The sequence below is a fragment of the Cyprinodon tularosa genome, unplaced genomic scaffold (assembly GCF_016077235.1).
Source record: "Cyprinodon tularosa strain WSP-4 unplaced genomic scaffold, ASM1607723v1 ctg1746, whole genome shotgun sequence".
NCBI lineage: Eukaryota > Metazoa > Chordata > Actinopteri > Cyprinodontiformes > Cyprinodontidae > Cyprinodon > Cyprinodon tularosa.
The window spans coordinates 4,704-22,196 of NW_024038570.1; the positions used below are offsets into that span (position 1 = coordinate 4,704).

Genomic DNA, 17,493 nt, shown 5'->3' on the forward strand with positions numbered 1-17,493 from the left:
GAACACCGACAAAAAATGCAACAGGAGAAATCCTAAGATCCACCTTTGAAATTAGCGTTAAAGGGAGATCTGGTGTTGCCAACTTAGCTCTCATGGTGCAATATTTTTTTACCTTTCATTCCTCATGAGCGCTTATATTTCAAAAACGGCACTAGAGAGGTCTGAAGGCGCAATATTTAGTAACTCTTTTCTGTGTTAATTGGGACATTGTTGGCAACATATAAAATCGACTGAACTCTGTCCTCCTGAGTGAGGAGCAAATGGATCTGTAATCCACCCCATACTGTCCACTCATGCCAGTCACGGCTAACTGCACGCTCACTGCAGAGACAGAACCTTAACTTCCAATTTTAGTTGCTAATAAAACTTTGAACGTGCAAAGCTGCTGCTAATCCCTCCCTAGATTGCAAAGTGGGATCATTAAAGCTATCGCTAGTAATGTTGGAAAGCTAGTAAGATTCAAAGGCAACGTTCCCTCTCCGTTCAAATTCATAAACTTGCACTTTCAATATATTTTGGACTGCGACTGTCAGGTTTATTCAATGACGATTATAAAGTTAATGTGTGTGCATATGGAACATTTGAGAAATGAGATGCTTCACTCTGTTTACTGCAAACTGTCATGCAACGGTGGTAGAAACTTGCTGATGTCTGTGCAAGGCTAATCACAGTTATCAGGAGACCACTCTATTCTGTGATTCAATCAGAGGAGCATTTTGTCCTATGACCTGATCAATTGCCTTGTCAGAAGAACACTCTATTTTGTAACCCACCCCATGTGTTATGATCTGCTAATAAAAAGGCTTCTGCTGAACGTAGCTCTCTCCTTCTGCAGAAGCCGTTAAAAAATCCCCCTTCTGTGTGGACTCAGTTTCTCTTTTATGAACCTACATTTTTCGAACCCAACATTTTGGTGCCGAAACCCGGGAGTCAAGATCCAATTGTCCAGGACCGTGTGGGACCAAGGCCAAGAATCTGTCGACAGCCGTCCTCCCTTTGCCGGACGGGGCCAGTTTGGTCCAGCTCTTCCGTGGGCATCTTGGTGACGGCTCCCGCTGAGGACTGATCTACACAGCAAAGGGTAGGCCTAAAGCTTTTGATCAAAAGTTGGTCTGGGACCATTTAAGTTACAGCTCTAATCGCAAGAATATTTGACCAGACCAAGTCTTGTTGACAGATGTGGCATCTGGGTATTCTGTGCGTTAGAGTTTGGGACTCTGTGTTGTTCTCGAGATAGTAAGGTTTGTAGCCGCCGCAGCAGGGATGTTTGACGAAACCAAGTTTTGTTGACAGATGTGGTATCTGGGTATCCGATGCGTGCGAGGGCCTGGAGTTTGAGACTCCAAAGTGTACATGTAACGATAGGTGTTTTGCATCTATATTGGTTAAAATAAAAAAATATATAATAGGCCTTAAAATAGGTGTGACTGTGTGAGAGTGTGTGAGGAAACAATCAAACCTTTCAGGTTCTGTTGTTTCATACTAAAACAGCAGGGGTTAATACAGTACAGTTCTTGTGGATGCAGAGGCAAGAATTTCTCACCTGAAAAGGTAGAAGCAGAAATTACCACAACAGTTTTTGGGTGCCTTCCTGCTGAATAAACATCCAGTGCGTAGAATACCCTAGGTGTTTGTACTGGACTAAATTCTTTAAAATGGGTAAAGGTCAAAATAAATTTAGAGATAATTTAAAATCTACGATTAGAAGTTTGTAGAAGCACAGGATCCAACTAAAAATAAACACTTGAATATATGGTTTAAAAAATATATGGGTTTGAGGGACGCCTCTATTCCAAAAATAATAAAATAATAAGAACTAAAGAATAAAATAACTAAAGAGAGCCAGGGAAGTAAAAGAATTAAAAAGGATGGGTTCAGGTAAGAGTATAGAGAAGATCATATGGGGTATGGATAGTTTGTGTCAGATTGATCCAAGTAATTTAAAATACTTGTAGAAGTGGAAGTAAAAGTATGAAATAGATGGTGTGTGGAAGTAGATCAATGGAGAAATGTTATGTGCCGGCTAAAAACAAGCACTAGTGCAAAAATACATAAATAAAAAAATGTATAAATAAATACATAAATAAATAAATATATAGATAAATAAGTATATAGTTAAATGATCTCCAAATAGCGAGTTGTTGATATAATACATGCGCAAAGTAGATACGATGTTATTATTAAAAATTAATAAATAGATCTAATGTTGTGTTTGTCCGTCTTTTAATGTTATGTGTTTCTGTCTTTAAAGTTATGTTTGTGGGTCTTTTAAGTTATTTGTGCGTCCAAAAAATAATGAAACACAGTTTAGAGGGAGAGAGCTTGAATCTGCGGCAGCGGGGGGTGGGGGGTGGGGGGGATGGGATGTCAGATGGAGTGGTGACTGCAGCATTGATCCAGCTGACAGCCTTCCTAATGCTTCTGCAGGGTCTCCAAAACTATTAAGTTCGGGAAAAAAACATTAAAAATAAATAACCCACCAGAAAATTATTTTAGTCATGCAAGCTACATACAGGGAATAAAAAAAATTAGAGGGGTTAAAATTGTAGATGTGTATGGAGCATGGGGGATATTAAATGCATTAAAAGAAAAAACATGAATAGTTCTAGCAATTAATGGACAGGCAGTTAGACTTATATGTGATTCAGGAGCCTGTAATACTTGTGTTAAAGATAACGTAAATGCTAAAACCATCTTAAAAGCTATTTTTTGTAAAATCAGCAAATGGTCAAACATCCTAGGAATGTATGTCAAGGGCAATAGAAATAGAAGACCTTCAAACAGGAAAAAGGTTGCAAGGTTGCATGTTTCTGTAGTAATATCACCAACTCACACCATTAATCTGTTAAAGTGAGACTTGCCTCATTCACCTGTAAATAAACATTGGCAGTTTCTTAGTATGTGTACTTGTGAGTTTTCGTTCTCTCATGGCATGTCGTTAGCCGACCATTAGAGCAGACCACTGATCTCTATTTATTCACACAGGGACCTGATGGGGTCTCAGTGATCCTAAGAAAGGTGAGGAATTAGCCCAGAACTACAAAGGAGGAGCTGGTAAGTTACCTGAAAGAGATGGGACCACCGTTTCCATGGTTACTGTTGGTAATACCCTGAATGCTGGTTTATACTCAGAAACCAGGTCACCTGCGGGGTGTCACAGTGAACACCCTCATGTCCCTCCATTGTCGAACAAACTTGCCCCCACTTCCCCCACTTGTTTGCAGTTAACCTCCTTCCTCTCAAAGAGATTTTTAACAAACATGGCATAGCGTACCATTTCTATGCTGATGACTGACAACTTTATTTGCCAATTGCTAAAAACAGCCACTGCCTCCTGACACCCCCCTGACTGTCTGGTTGATGTCAAGGCTTGGCTGTCAAAAAACTTTCTGAAGATTAATGAGAGCAAGTCAGAGGTGATGGTGTTTGGAAGTTCCATTTGTGACTTGGGATCTTTCAAGCATTTTCTGCGCCCCAAAGTAACCAGCCTTGGTGTCACCATAGAAAGCGATTTTAAACTGAACAAACAAATAAATAGATTTTTAAAATCGTGTTTTTAGCATCTCCATCTTTTATCTAAGGTAAAACCGTTTTTATCTTTTAACCTCTTTGAACAGGTTTTATACTCTTTTATTTCTAGCCGTCTGGACTACTGCAATTAACTTTATTCAGGCATAAGCCAACAAGCTCTCTCCCGTCTGCAGTTGGTCCAAAATGCAGCGCCTCGTCTTTTAACAGGAACCAGAAAACATCGACACATTACACCAGGTTTTGCGTCTTTGCACTGGCTCCCTGTTTGTTTTAGAATTGATTTTAAGATTTTATTGTTTATGTTTAGAGCCCTGAATGGGATGGCTCCTCAATACATCACTGACCTCCTCCAGATTTATTCTCCGGCACGTGCTCTGAGGTCTGAGGGCCATCTTCAGTTAATAGTGCCTCAGACGAGGCCTAAAACCAGAGGGGACAGAGCCTTTTCTGTAGTTGGCTCCAGCCTTTGGAATACTTTACCTCTCCATATACAGACTGCCCCTACAGTGGAGTGTTTTAAGTATCGTCTTAAGACCCACTTTTAATCTTTGGCCTAACAATGTGTAGTTGTGTGGTCATCTGTGTCCTTTTTAGTTCATCTGTTGTTGTATTGTGTTCATGTATTGTTGTGTTGTTGTTTATTTGTTATGTACAGCACATTGGAAACATTTTCTGTTGTTAAATGTACTATATAAATACAGTGGATTGGATTGAAGTGGACTTCCTTGCCGCCTCGTCCGTATCTAGACCCACAGCTAGTTCCTGATTGGCTCTCTGGCGTTGTGGCGTGGAATAACATAGCGCAGACCACACTTCAATATTGGGCTTAAATTAAGAAATATTTGAGACACACTGCTGTACCAGCCCTTGAGACATCATGGTTCGAAATCATGCATGGCACAGAAGGTTCCCCTGCTTAAAGCAGCACATGTCAAGGCCCGTCTTCAGTTTGCCAATTACCATTTGGATGATCCAGAGGATGGGAGAAAGTCATGTGATCAGATGAGACCAAAATAGAACTTATTGGTCAGAATTCCACTAACCGAGGTTGGAGGAAGAAGAATGATTAGACCCATCTGAAGAACACCATCCCTGATGTGAAGCATGGGGGTGGAAGCATCATGCTTTGGGGGTGTAGTTCTGCACAGTGGACAGGACGACTGCATTGTATGCAGGAGAGGATGACCGGGGCCATGATAACCACATTCTAGGGAACAACCTCCTTCCCTCAGTTAGAGCATGGAAGATGGGTGGAGGCTGGGTCTTCCAGCATCACAATGACCCGAAGCATGCAGCCAGGATAACAAAGGAGCGACTCTGGAAGAAGCAGATCAAGGTTCTGGCGTGGCCCAGCCAGTCTGCAGAGCTAAACCTAATAGAAAAGCTCAAACTATGTGTTTCTCAGTGACAGTCCAGAAACCTGACTGATCTAGAGAAGATCTGTGTGGAGGAATGGGCCAAAATCCCTCTTGCAGTGTCTGCAAACCTGGTGAAAAACTACAGGAAATGTTTGACCTCTGGAATTGTAAACAAAGGCTACTGCACCAAATATTGACATACATTTTCTCTGGTGTTCAAATACTTATTTGCAGCTGTATCATATTAATAAATAGTTGAAAATAACACACTGTGATTACTGGATTTATTTTTTTAGAATATGTCTCTCACAGCGGATACACACATACAATGATCATTTCAAACCCTCCATTCACCTATAACAGCTTAACTACTGTTGTACTTAAAAATCATCAAGTTAAATACTCATCATATATTAAGCATCAGCAACAAACTAAGTCTAAAAGCGGCTATATTTGCTTTTTTATTTTTTTAATTGGTAAATCTGCTGAAAATTTAAAGGCAGCAACACATTTCAAATGCATTTCAATCCTTCTTAGGTTTCAGTTTCTGCTTTAAAACATGCAAACAGAGTTAAAGTCAAGCTATCAAAGTATAAAATTCAGGTGTTTATGCAGTAGCCGTCATCCAAACATGGAAATGATGGAGCTTCAATCTGCAGTAACCAGCGCTGGGTTCATAGCTTCTCACAGGAACCTCTCTAAAAAAGTTACATTTAGAAGGAGCTGCACTTAACTGCACTTTTTACTTTTTTTGAAGTAATATATAGTGCGAGTATTTTTATACTTATCTGACTAAAGACACGCTGCCAAAAATTATCTGGGAAAATCTTGTGTTATCTATTTTGGTTTCTCTATCCACCTCCTGTTCTAATGTCTGTCAAATGATTAAATAAAGTTATAAAGTTTGTATTCCTCCTAAAGTAACAGCTGCTGCCAGTAGTTTTGTTTTCTTTAAGGCGTTTCAAAAGGTGGCTTGCCTTTAGCAAGTGGAGGAGTTCAAGTATTTTAGTTTTCTTCATGAGTGAGGAGTGTAGAAGGCGGACAGTAGTGCACTCCTTCCAGACGTCGGCTTCTCTAGGTTACTACCCTGAAATGTACAAAGTTGGTCCTCAAAGGCCACTGGCCTCCAGGTTTTAGAGCTTCCCTGGTAAAAAAAAAATGTGCTTTATTGTATTTCAAGTATATTCATATTTCCTATAGTTTACTGAAAATGTACTTAGACAAATTGTACTTTTTGTAAATATATAAAAAGTATACTAACATTACGCTTTCATGCTAATACTTTTAACACACTTTAACATAATTACACTATGTTACACTTTATAGAAATATATTATTAAAAAAGTATACTTTAAGTGAAAGTTATGTGTAATTTCTAAAGTGTACTTATTTTAAATTTGTTTTTACATATATTTTTGCTATATTTTAAATTGTATGCTCAAAGTTGTCATTGTAACGTACATTGAAAGCATATTTTAAAAGTACACATTTTAATATCGACACTGTAATATTAAGTTTGAGTGCATTTTAAGTTACATTTGAATCTAATTATGAAGTGAAGTTATATACGCTTGTACTTCAGGTAATTCTTTTGGAAAGTGTTCAATAGTATAACTACAAAAATGCACTTAAACCCTATTATGCAATTTTGTGCTGTGTGTAAAGTACACAGATAGCAATTATTGCAGTTGTTATGTAATGTTTAATAAGTTTTGAAAAAGAAATATGATACAATACATCTTACACACAAAACCACATTGAACAAAACACTAAATGTTCACTTCAAAAGTACAGGTGCACAAAAATGTGTGTTCTGCTGAAAAGCAAGTGGTTTAAAGCTGGTGCAGTGCTACATTATGATCTAACAAATAGCATAACCCACATTGCAACAGAAAAGTTAATACTGGCCAAATGCAAAAGAAATAAACTTAACACATTACAATTGTCTCAAGTGTTCAAAAAAGAACATTTCATTAGTATTGTTTAATGGATCAAAGCAGGGCTACTGCAAACAAGACCAATTGGTGAGTGCACATATTTAAAAGTCGCTGACAGCACTTCATGCATATAGGAGTGATATGTGGAGGTTGTTTGGCCTTGATGTCTGTAAAGTAGTAGCTCCCCAAGAATTTTAGTCTTGGGGAGTTTTTGGTTCAGTACTGATATCAGAATTCCCATAGACTTTGAATGCACCACACCTGCGCAGCAGTTAGTCACGGCTCCTCCCTGCTCAGAGCTAGCGTGCTTTTCTTTTAAGGCCTTGGTCTGCATGGAGAGAGGTAACTTTCAAAACATTCCCATTTGGTTTTGAAATCTTAAGATATCTGTATAAAACGCGATTTTGATTATTATATTTGTATTGTAGAAACAGGAGATGTAATCGGTTGAGCAGGAAGATTTGCTGTATTATTGTGTTGAAGAATATCCTGGTGAGTTCACATGAACCTGTGAATGAAATATATATATTTTTTGAGATGTAAAACCAGTCAGGATATAATGTTTTGTAATATATGTAATTTTACTAGCTCTTTTGATTTATTGAATGCATTAGCACAGTGAGAAGGAGGCTAACACACCCCCCATGTGCTCTTCTAAAAAAGAAAATGCACTTTCAAGCTAGCTACATCTTGTGTGATGTTGCTGTAAAACCCCCACAAGGGGTTAACGTAAAATTAACCCTTCATAGGTGTCCTGGATTGTTTTTTCCAGATACAAGTATTGACTACTGACCATAATGATTTCTTAGACAGTGAACCACATGTAAATTGATAATTTTACTTTATATTTTTGTCTGTATAAATGTGGTAAAAACCAATTTATATTATGGTGATTACATGATTTATTTTCCAATTGAAGTAATTGCTCTGCACATTTGTGTGCAGGCTGTTTTTTTTTTTACATAGTTGCAGAATCTGCTGTTACAGCTGAGCGGTTCATTGTATGGACTGGACTAGACTCCACCAGAGATGTTGATGCAGAATGTTCCCAATGTGAATGCCATCCGGTTCCCTGGAGGGTGGTAGGAAAAACAAGGAAACTTAAGGATTTTTCTTCCCTTTCTTTCTGCGGATTCATAATTTTTTTCTTTTCTGAGATCTCTGACAATTTTTGTTGTTACTTTGTTTAATTTTTTTGATCAGATCTGATAAAACCACTTGATGCATCAGATTTATTTAAATTCAACTGAAATGGACAATTTTTTTTTCTGGTGCACTTATGGACCCTGGTATATCATACTGATACAATTTGTCAGACTTTTCTGATGTACTGCTCAAAAATACTATGAATTTACAGTATCTCTCTGTTTGGTTAACAGACGCTGTTCTTCTGGAGTTTCCGTAGACAAGTGTCTCTGATGTGCGCACGGCCATCAGACGAAAATGTAACAATGAGCAGTTCAGCCAAAAAAAGGAAAATAATGTGTGGTGGGCGTGTTTTTGTATGGTGCGAGGGTTTAGGGGTGCAATAATAAGGAATGTTGTTTTTCATTGTTCAGTATTCCTCTGCGTTCTTTAAAGTTTATTTGTAATGTTTAGGTCTGCTGCCTGAAATTGACATATTTCTACAAAGTGTACTAAAGTACCAATATTTGAAAATGTGTTGTAAGTTTTATAATGAAAATGGTTAACGTCGATATGTAAATGTTTATACATTCTGAGATAGTACAAGTTATATTATTTGTAATGTACTATAATTTGGACATGTTTCAAATACATTAAAGTATATTTTTTCATCTGCACGGAAGTATATCCACAAGTCTTTCAGCATTTAGTATACTGTTAATACATTTGCAAGAATGTGCAAGGTAGAAAGTAGTATAGCAATGTAATGATAAAGTATATTTACTATTAACTGCAAAGTATGCTTTTTTAGTAATTGGAATAAGCCAACAGTATAATTAAGCATATTATTACCACAGTAAGAGTATATTAAAAGTATAAAGCTTATATATTTTTAAGACACTAACAAATCATTTTTAATGTAGTTATAATACAACCATAGTGCACTTTAATTTGACTAATTAAGCATATATTAGTACATATAAACTCATATACTTAAAGTATACAAAATATACTTTAAGTTGTTCCACTTTAGCACATCAAAGTACACTAAATACACTTCAAGTTGAGCTTGTCCACAATTTAATTACAATTAAAATATATTTAGTACAAAATTAGTTGTTCCAAAATAGCATCCTTCAAGTTAACTAATCATAAACACACTTAAAGTATAGTAATGATTAGTGTGCCTTCAAGTACACAAAAGTATGCTAAATTTTAGTACACTTAGCACATTTATTTTTCAGCAGGGTTTCCCTGCGCTGGCACACCTGATTTCCATTAATAACCGATTAACAGGCTTTTGCTTAACGACAGCCACCTGAATCAGCTGTGCTGAAGCTGAGAAACATTAAAAACAGAACCGATTTTGGATGTGCCTGCCTTAGAAGTAGGGTAAGGAGCCTCACCATTGAGGAGGGGCCGCAATAGATACAGGGGGGTCCAAAGACAGGCCAGGACAAACTGGTTGTTATTGTGAGTTGCTATGTAATGAAAGCAAGAGGCCGATATGAATGGATAGAAAATGAACGTAAGATGCTGCCACCTCAGCCACACACCATGTAAAGCACAACATAGAGAGAGTGGATAATCTACCTACAGCTTCATAAGGGGACTTCATCTTCACTTATGGACTTTTGACATCACTGTTTTTCCCAACGGTGTGTTAAACATTTAATTAAAGTCCTTTAGAGACTAAAACAACTACAAATAAAAATATTAATCTGATTCTTCACAGACATCCTTCAGCTGTTTAGTTAATATTTTATATTTCAGTTGTGCTAAATTTTAAAGTATCTAATGATATCTGAAACAGCAGCCTCCTCCTCCTCCTCATCATCATCATCATCATCATCATCATCATGTCACTTTAGCTCCTCCTCCTTTTTCTCCTTGTAGAAGGTCGTTCCATCTAGATGTTTCTTCCAGCTCAGTTTGACTTCTGCAGCCGAGTTCATCTCCTGCAGCTTCTGCTGGAGCTGAAACAAAAACCTTCATGAATCATGAGCTTAACGGGACTGGCTAAATACCAGCGACATGAGGTTAAAGATTTTATTGAGGTACTTCTCAGTTAGTCAGATGCAAAAGACATGTCATTTTAATCTGAAACATTTGAAATGTGATAAAAATAAAAATCTAATCTACTCCATCAAAACTGTTGAGGTTTGATAAAACAAATCTCTTGGTTCATTCCTGCCATGATTTACCTTTTCCTGCAGCTTCTCCAGGACAGCAGGATCATTCAGATCCACAGCAGAGTTTCCCACCAGCTTCACTTTCACCACTTGCTTTGTGAACGGCACCGGGTCTTTAAGAGAAACATCCAGAACATTTTAATCCTGAATAGATTTCATTGTGACCTCCTTAAATGTAACTTTCTGAGTGTATCGTGACTTGTAATAACAATGCTGGGTTCCATTGAGCTCCGGTGAGCAACTCTCTATCCTGCCTCCAAAGAAATGAACCATAACCAAGGAAACTGGGAAGATTAAATATAAAACGTTTAGGGGATTTCTCCCACTCTGTCACATCATGACAGGCCTAAGAAGACCAAACTTTGTAGACATCCACGTTCTAACAGTTTTCTCTCATAGTTTTAATTGTATCAGAGTTAAAAAAAATAAAGCAGTGTTTCCTCTAATGGGATTTAACAGTCTTTGAAAACGCAGTAAGATCTACCTGTTGCTTAATGTTTCAAATACAATCGATTAGACCAAAGTTACTCTTTTAAACCATTTCTCAGTTATTCTGCAACCATTGGAATAAAGTTCCAGTGTGGAGCAGCGCCTCACATCAATGAGATGACATCAACATGCTGGAATATTTAACACAGACTGTAGAAGACAGCTGTGATAGTAGCACTCTGTGATTTCTGACTGTAAGCTGATGTCATTTTCAGGAAACTCGCAAAAAGAGGAGACTTCTATGACACCAGGGTCCTCCAAGGGTCCTCCATATAACAATCCCTATTCCCTCCAAATGCTCAAGTGTGAGAAAGTTCTTTATGCAGGGGGTGGGTTGGTTCCCCTGGGTGTGGGGGGGGTGGGGGGGGGGGGTCGAGTGTGTGTGTGTCTGTTGGGAGTTTCTAAGGTATAAATGTATGTACTGAGGTTGTCTCAGTCAGAGCTCTATCTCTCCGTCTGTACCGAACCTTTTATTCTTGCAAAAAATGCCTCTGCCTCAAATTCCTGACTCCACACAACCCACTGTCAATCAGACGGATGTCTCTGCAGGCGAGGGACAACGCTGATCTATTCAGTTTATTTCTATAGCTCCAATTCACATCATGTCATCTCAGGTCACTTTCCAGTTCACCAGATCATCCAGTCAGATTGATTCAAAGTTTTCTATCTAAGGAAAACCAGCTGATTGCATCGACTCATTGACTCTTCAGCAATCCCTCACACTAAGCATGCTTGTAGCGACAGTGGAGAGGAAAAACTCCCTTTGAACAGGAAGAAACCTCCAGCAGAACCAGGCTCAGTGTGAGTTAGTTTGTAAATTAAGTTAATTTAGCTTAAAAAGGCGTATAAAAATTTTTTTTAATGCCACATAATAGCCAGCCCACAGTCTTGGAAGTCGCAACCTTGCAGAGGTTATCCACCTTCTGGCAGATTATTTTCTTGTTGCTGTATAATTTTAATAGATTTTTTTTCTATCAATATTGAACATTTGTCAGCAGAATTATTTAAATATGAATCAAAATCAGACACCCAGATTTAAATGTTAAAAGTTTGGACTATCAAACAAGCATTTTAACAGCCGCCTACCATGTTGACAGATAAATGGTTTCTTATCATCACATAGCCGGTCCCCCCAGTGACCAGTGTGATCAAAGAATGTAGATGTGCATTTCTCTGATCCGCCACTTGGTTGGCCTGATATCCAGGGTCGAAACACATACATGGTTCCATCCGACCACTTCCAGCTCTCTCTGTAAAGACCTGTCCAGCTGAATTGACCTGCTGGTATCACTGCCCGTATCCTTTCGTTCTCAGACGTGTTTCTGGGAATGGCCAGCTCTGTAAAGTGTTTCCTGCAGTAGCTCCGAGCGTCCATCCAGGTCATCAGAGTGTTGATGAAGATAAATTCAACATTCTGACCTGGAAATATAAAAATCAGACAGGACTTACTGTACCTGGTAAGTTTATTTCAAAAAATTTTTGTCAACCAATACTTCCTTTATTATCCCATAAATTGATTTGTTCTTAAAATTCAGTTCCTTTTAAAAAACTTGATTGATTTCATGATTTAATTTGGTTACGAAAGATTTTCAAATATTACTCTATAACAACTAGTAGTTATTGTTGCTTTTTAAAGAAAATTTCTTATTACTGAATGTCTGCCTCTTCTTTCACAGATGGGATAAAAACTATCCTAACAGAATACTGTAACATTTTATTCTGCAGTAATTAAATGGGAAACACAAGTAAGCTCAGTTAGAAAGTAAGAAATCCTTAATGCTGTGTTCACACCAAAGGCATTATATGGGTCAGAAAGGCTTAAACGCAGAAATCTGGACGCCGAACCAAACTGTGGTCCAGCTGCTTTGCTGCTCGCCTCTCTGGTTGTTTATCTGCTCTGTAGCTTCCAGCTAGAGAGCAGCTCGGCTTTATTTACTTTATGAGCTGGAAAAATAGTTTCAACAGGTTTTTATGTCAGAAAGTCCGCCTCCAACATCCTCTGTTCATCAGTTCATCAGGATTATAATCTCGCTATAATCTGCAGTTCTTGTTGGGAGCTCCAGACCTCCAGCATCCCGCTGGGAGGCGGCGCTGGGAATCCCCGCTGAAAGCTCTCTGCTGCATCCAGCCTGTGGCGGATTTCCTGCTGCCGCTCGCAGCGGCTGGAAGTGAATAAAAAGAGTTTTTAAGGTTTGAGGTAAAAACTGCAAGAACCAGAATAAACAATCCAATATTTTTCATCTGCAGGTTTTAACATTTCTAGTTAAATTGGGTATTTGTACCAGTGGCGGCTGGCCAATAGAGGGCGCTAGGCCACCGCCCCACCCACCCAATGACCCTTATTAAGACATAAAAAAAAAATTAATATGTAAAATACTTTGAAATATCCATCCATTTTCTTACACGCTTTATCCCAAGTGGAGTGGCGAGGGGCGCTGGTCTCGATCCTCAGCTTTCTACGGATGAGAGATTCCATGATCCATCGCAGAGATAAACAACCATTCACAAACAAACACTCACACCTAAGGAGAATTTAGAGAAGCCAATTAACCTAACCGTGCTGTTTTTGGACTGTGGGAGGAAGCTGGAGTACCCAGAGAGAACCCATGCATGCTCAGGGAGAACATGCAAACTCCATGTAGAAAGACCCCAGGCTGGGAATTGAACCCAGAACTTGCTTGCTGCAAGGCAGCAGTGCTACCCGCTGCAACACTGTGCAGCCACTTCAAATATATTTATATATTTATTTTTAGATTTGTAAGATAAGTATTTAATCTTTAATGAGGAGTAAAGCATCATTAAATTTTTCGTCCGATTGATGACGTATTTCCGGCCTCGCTCAGTTAGCCATATTGAGCTACACTACTTTTAACTTTCTGACAACAACATTCGTTTGTAGAATAAGTTTTTTGTCTAAAATCTCTATGAAAGTCATTTTAAGATGTTCCATCTGACTTCAGATGTTAATAAAAAGAATAAAAATAAAATGATATTTTAGCTTCTCCTTGTGAAACAGCAGAGCTCAGTCTGTCTCAGAAGGCAGGACTTTCCTTCTGATGATTGTTTTCTACTTTCAGCTGCTTTAGATCGCAGATTAAATATAAAATAATAGCAAATATAGCGAATAATATTTTGAGACTCCAGAAGAGATTTGATCCTTAAGAAACGTAACTACAGTTTGTCTGAGTGAAGTTGCCATATGATGATGTCATAAGAAGGGGCGGAGCCCCGAGCAGATCTGGTACCTACAGCGCCACTGATATAAACAGTTTCTCCAAAAAATGTTTTAGTGCAGCAATAATGATCAGAGCTGCTCTCTGTTCCGTTTCCATAACAATCCATTCTACCAGCTTTGCTTTTAGCCTTTGGAGTTTCATTCTTTGATATTTATTTATTTTTGATAAGCAGAATGTCTGCAGAAGCGATGGCAGCTTGCAGGTAGCTTTGAGGTACAGAACACCTTCGGTGTGAACGCAGCATAAGAAGCAGGAAGCCTGAACACTTACCAGTCACATTGGAACAGACTGGTCTATAGCCAAATTCGCAGTCGGTATCGTGCCACCTTCCAGAGGGGTACATCCCTCCACATGCTGCTATGTACCACACAGTGTTTGGCTCGTGAACGTCCCAGTTCTCAAAGTTCGGAACGTTGATTTTGTAAAATTCTGTGTCTGTCAACCATTTCCAGCGGACCACGTCAAAGTACAAACCGATCCAGGCCTGTTGGAAAATCGTTTAATCATTGTCGGCATTTTATTGATTGGCTTGACTTTTATTCTCTCCTAGACACAAATTAAATCTCTTTTGAAAGAATGTTCTGGCAGAGATAATAAACCATCCCACTACTTTATCCACCTGTCTGTGTGACCTGAGTGAAGTTGCCCCCCCCACCTCCTTCAAATCAGACAAAATTAGTGTCAAATGTTTGTGCTACGTTTGTGCTGGTTTGTGCAGTAAAAGTAGTTGTTTGTGCTGCTTTGGCTTTGAAGATATTAATGAAAATGTAAAGGTCTTTTCACGTCCTTCTTGCCCTGCTAACATGCTCCCAGCTGACATAGCCAATCTCTTTCCTCCAAATATTGAGGGGTTTTTTTTGTCTGAACATTTTTAAATGGGATAAAATGAAAACAAGCTTTTGGTGTTCTGTCTAAACATACCATGACTCCCTGCAATGAAATAGATTTTAAAGCAGTTATTACTGTTGGCTGATAACATTTATTACTCCATCTTCCATTGACTGTGTGAAGACCATCTGTGTCACAGAATCATGTCTGAATATTTGCAGGAAAACTTTAACAGTAAAATATCAGCTCAGGAATTTTAAAGTTAACCAAAGTTTTTACGGATGGTAGGTGATCGTTGTACGTTTTCTGTTTGGTGGAGGAACCAAATGCAGAGATGAGTTCTGCTGGTTTAATTAAGGTTCCACAGGCAACAGATGCAAAAATCCAGCAACAAATTAAAAACGTAAAAGCAGGAGACACCAGGGAGAAACAACACATGGGGAGCAACCAACAAAGAAACAACAAACCAGCAACGAGGAGCTGCAGAGGTGGCGTAAATAAGGGAAACAGAACAGGTGATGGGCTGATAGGGAGCAGGTGTGGATAGCACTAATTAGAAGGGAGCCAATGGGAAAGGAAACCGGCACAAGGGGGCAGCAGAGAGTAACTCAAAACACAAAAAGGCCAGACAACTACAAAGATACAAAATTACAGAGAAACTAAAGCTAAACCTAAACAGAGGGCAGAACCCTGAAGGTTAAGTACTCATTTTGCCCTTTTTAATGTAATTATAGTCATTTAACTTTATTTATAGAAATTAAACAATACTTAAATATGTCATCACACACGTGGCGATAACGAGAGCATGACTAGCTAGCTTCATAATACTCACACATTTGTTTACAAAAGATATGAGATGTCCAAGACATCTTCTCATCCATCATCACTCCCCTAAGCACATTTTTTTTTTCAAATATTGTATGTTCATACGCTCTTTGTATTGTATCATTTTCTGCTTTCCCAATAGCATAAAGGCCACATTTTTCTGTGTATAATAATATATTCATGGGGACTGCAAAAAGCACCAATTAAGCAATATCCTTAGAGCTGGTAAAGCTCAGACCAGCACTGTGCTACAAGCTCTCTGTTAACCTGGGATTGGATCTACAGGGTTGGACTTTAAAGTAAAGATGATCGCAAGAACATTCGCAATAAAGACAAGATGCATAAATAAAAAAAAAAAACTATAGATTTAACTTATTTTAGGTTGCAGATATTAAAAAAAATACTTTACATGTGTAAAGGGAGACAGTTTGTTCAGGTCGACCATGTTTTTCAGGGTTGTCATGACGTCCAGGTTGTCCACGGTAACCAGGTCGGTGTAATTTTCCCTGCAGTAACTCTGAGCTTCGGTCCAGCTCTTTGGTTCATAAATGAAATGGTAGCGCCGTTCAGAGAGAGAGGAGACGGAGCAGAGAGCTGCAGGGACAGACATGGAAACATCTGGAATCATTCTCCACTTCAGGAATAAAATCTGTTTTTATTTTGCTTTAATAAACAGCATTAATGACATAAAACATTTGTTTTTGTGTGATAATAGCTCAGCTTGTCAAACAGATGAAGCTGAAAAAGACGACCTAATGCGCCTACCTGATGCTGCAATGATGACCCAAAGAAGGTTCTCCATCTCATCACGTCTCTAATCTGAGAGCGCAGAAATCAGGCTTCCATTTTTCATCTGAAAATGCAAAATCTTGCATAAGCTATTTGCATTTTAGACGACAGGCTTAACTAACATCCCTCAACTGATATCTACCAGTTCAAACACGCTTTAAATCCCAAATGATGTATTTGACTCACAGGGCTTCGCCTCCTCATCAGGAAAGAGAAAACCTTCAGCCTCATGACTGAGAAAAGCAGGAAAACATCTGCTCAGATGTTACATGATTAAGGTTCACCTTTAGACATGACTGCAGCGAAGCTGGTGAGGCGGGTTGGTACTCGGGGAGCCAGAGCTGTACGGCCTCCGTAAGGTGGAGCAATGGGGGACAATAATGCAGTATATTTACTGGATTACTGTAGTAATCTAGTACGATTACTGAGTATTTACTGTACATGACTCATCTTTTTTGGGTGGGAACTTTTTACTTTTACTCCACTACATTTCTAGGAAGCTCCTTTAGCTTAGCTTAGCTTTGTTATCCGTTGTTGCTGTTTTTATGTTTCTTACAGAGTTCATCCTAAATAGCAGCTATCCTGGATGCTTTGATTATCTGCCTTCTGGGTCAAACAGTAGATCATTAGCAGAACCTTCACATCCTCAGGAGGTAGAAGTGACCTTCAGGGAGAACAACTATAACAGGAATGATTTTGACACCATTTGAGATTTAATGACGCTCCCCACATATGGAAAACTAGGGGTAGATTTGATTAGTAGTTAATAAATGCTATTAAAGTATTTGTTGTTATGATTGGCTACTTGAATATCCAATCATATAACAGGAAAATTAATCAAATACACTTCAAACTTTTACAATCTTATGATAAAATGAAAGCAAACTAGATTATCTCTTTATAATAGTTTAACTCTATTGAAGTTGATTAAGTTTCCATGTCAAATTTAGTATTTGATAGAAAATAGAACATGGACAGCATCAAAGCTGCAACATCTTCTTTTATTTATTTTTAAAGGTGAACATGCTGACAATTTTAAAGCAGCAACAGCTTTTAAAATCATTTTAAAAAGAAGGAAAGTCAAGTTTATTTATATAAGAACTTTACAGACTATAGAAGGTTCTGTAAGTTAACAAACAACAGGAAAGCAGATTGCAATGGCTTAGAGATAATAAAATAACTA

The 17,493-nt window shown here is 38.3% G+C and overlaps 1 protein-coding gene and 1 long non-coding RNA gene across 2 annotated transcripts; one reads left to right on the forward strand and one right to left on the reverse strand.

The window, feature by feature from the left end:
* The first annotated feature begins 7,092 nt into the window (after positions 1–7,092).
* On the forward strand, positions 7,093–8,299 carry LOC119781318. Its single transcript, XR_005280522.1, has 4 exons — positions 7,093–7,168; positions 7,255–7,318; positions 7,772–7,908; positions 8,206–8,299. It is a non-coding gene; the product is annotated as an uncharacterized LOC119781318 (long non-coding RNA).
* A 905-nt stretch (positions 8,300–9,204) lies between these two features.
* LOC119781317 (secretory phospholipase A2 receptor-like) lies at positions 9,205–16,366 on the reverse strand. The gene is made up of 6 exons (XM_038281744.1): positions 16,287–16,366; positions 15,931–16,115; positions 14,139–14,352; positions 11,719–12,051; positions 10,156–10,256; positions 9,205–9,927 (listed from the first exon to the last, which is right to left on the reverse strand). The coding sequence occupies exons 1-6, from the start codon at positions 16,321–16,323 to the stop codon at positions 9,814–9,816; spliced, it is 984 nt and encodes a 327-aa protein (XP_038137672.1). The 5' UTR covers positions 16,324–16,366; the 3' UTR covers positions 9,205–9,813.
* Positions 16,367–17,493: the final 1,127 nt, after the last annotated feature.

Excerpts from the sequence above, each read along its gene's own strand:
- LOC119781317 (XM_038281744.1), bottom strand. The coding sequence starts at position 16,323 with ATGGAGAACCTTCTTTGGGTCATCATTGCAGCATCAG. Across the intron at positions 16,116-16,286 it reads GGTCATCATTGCAGCATCAG|CTCTCTGCTCCGTCTCCTCT; the intron begins GTAGGCGCATTA and ends CTGTCCCTGCAG. Across the intron at positions 10,257-11,718 it reads ACCATTTATCTGTCAACATG|ACCCGGTGCCGTTCACAAAG; the intron begins GTAGGCGGCTGT and ends TTTCTCTTAAAG.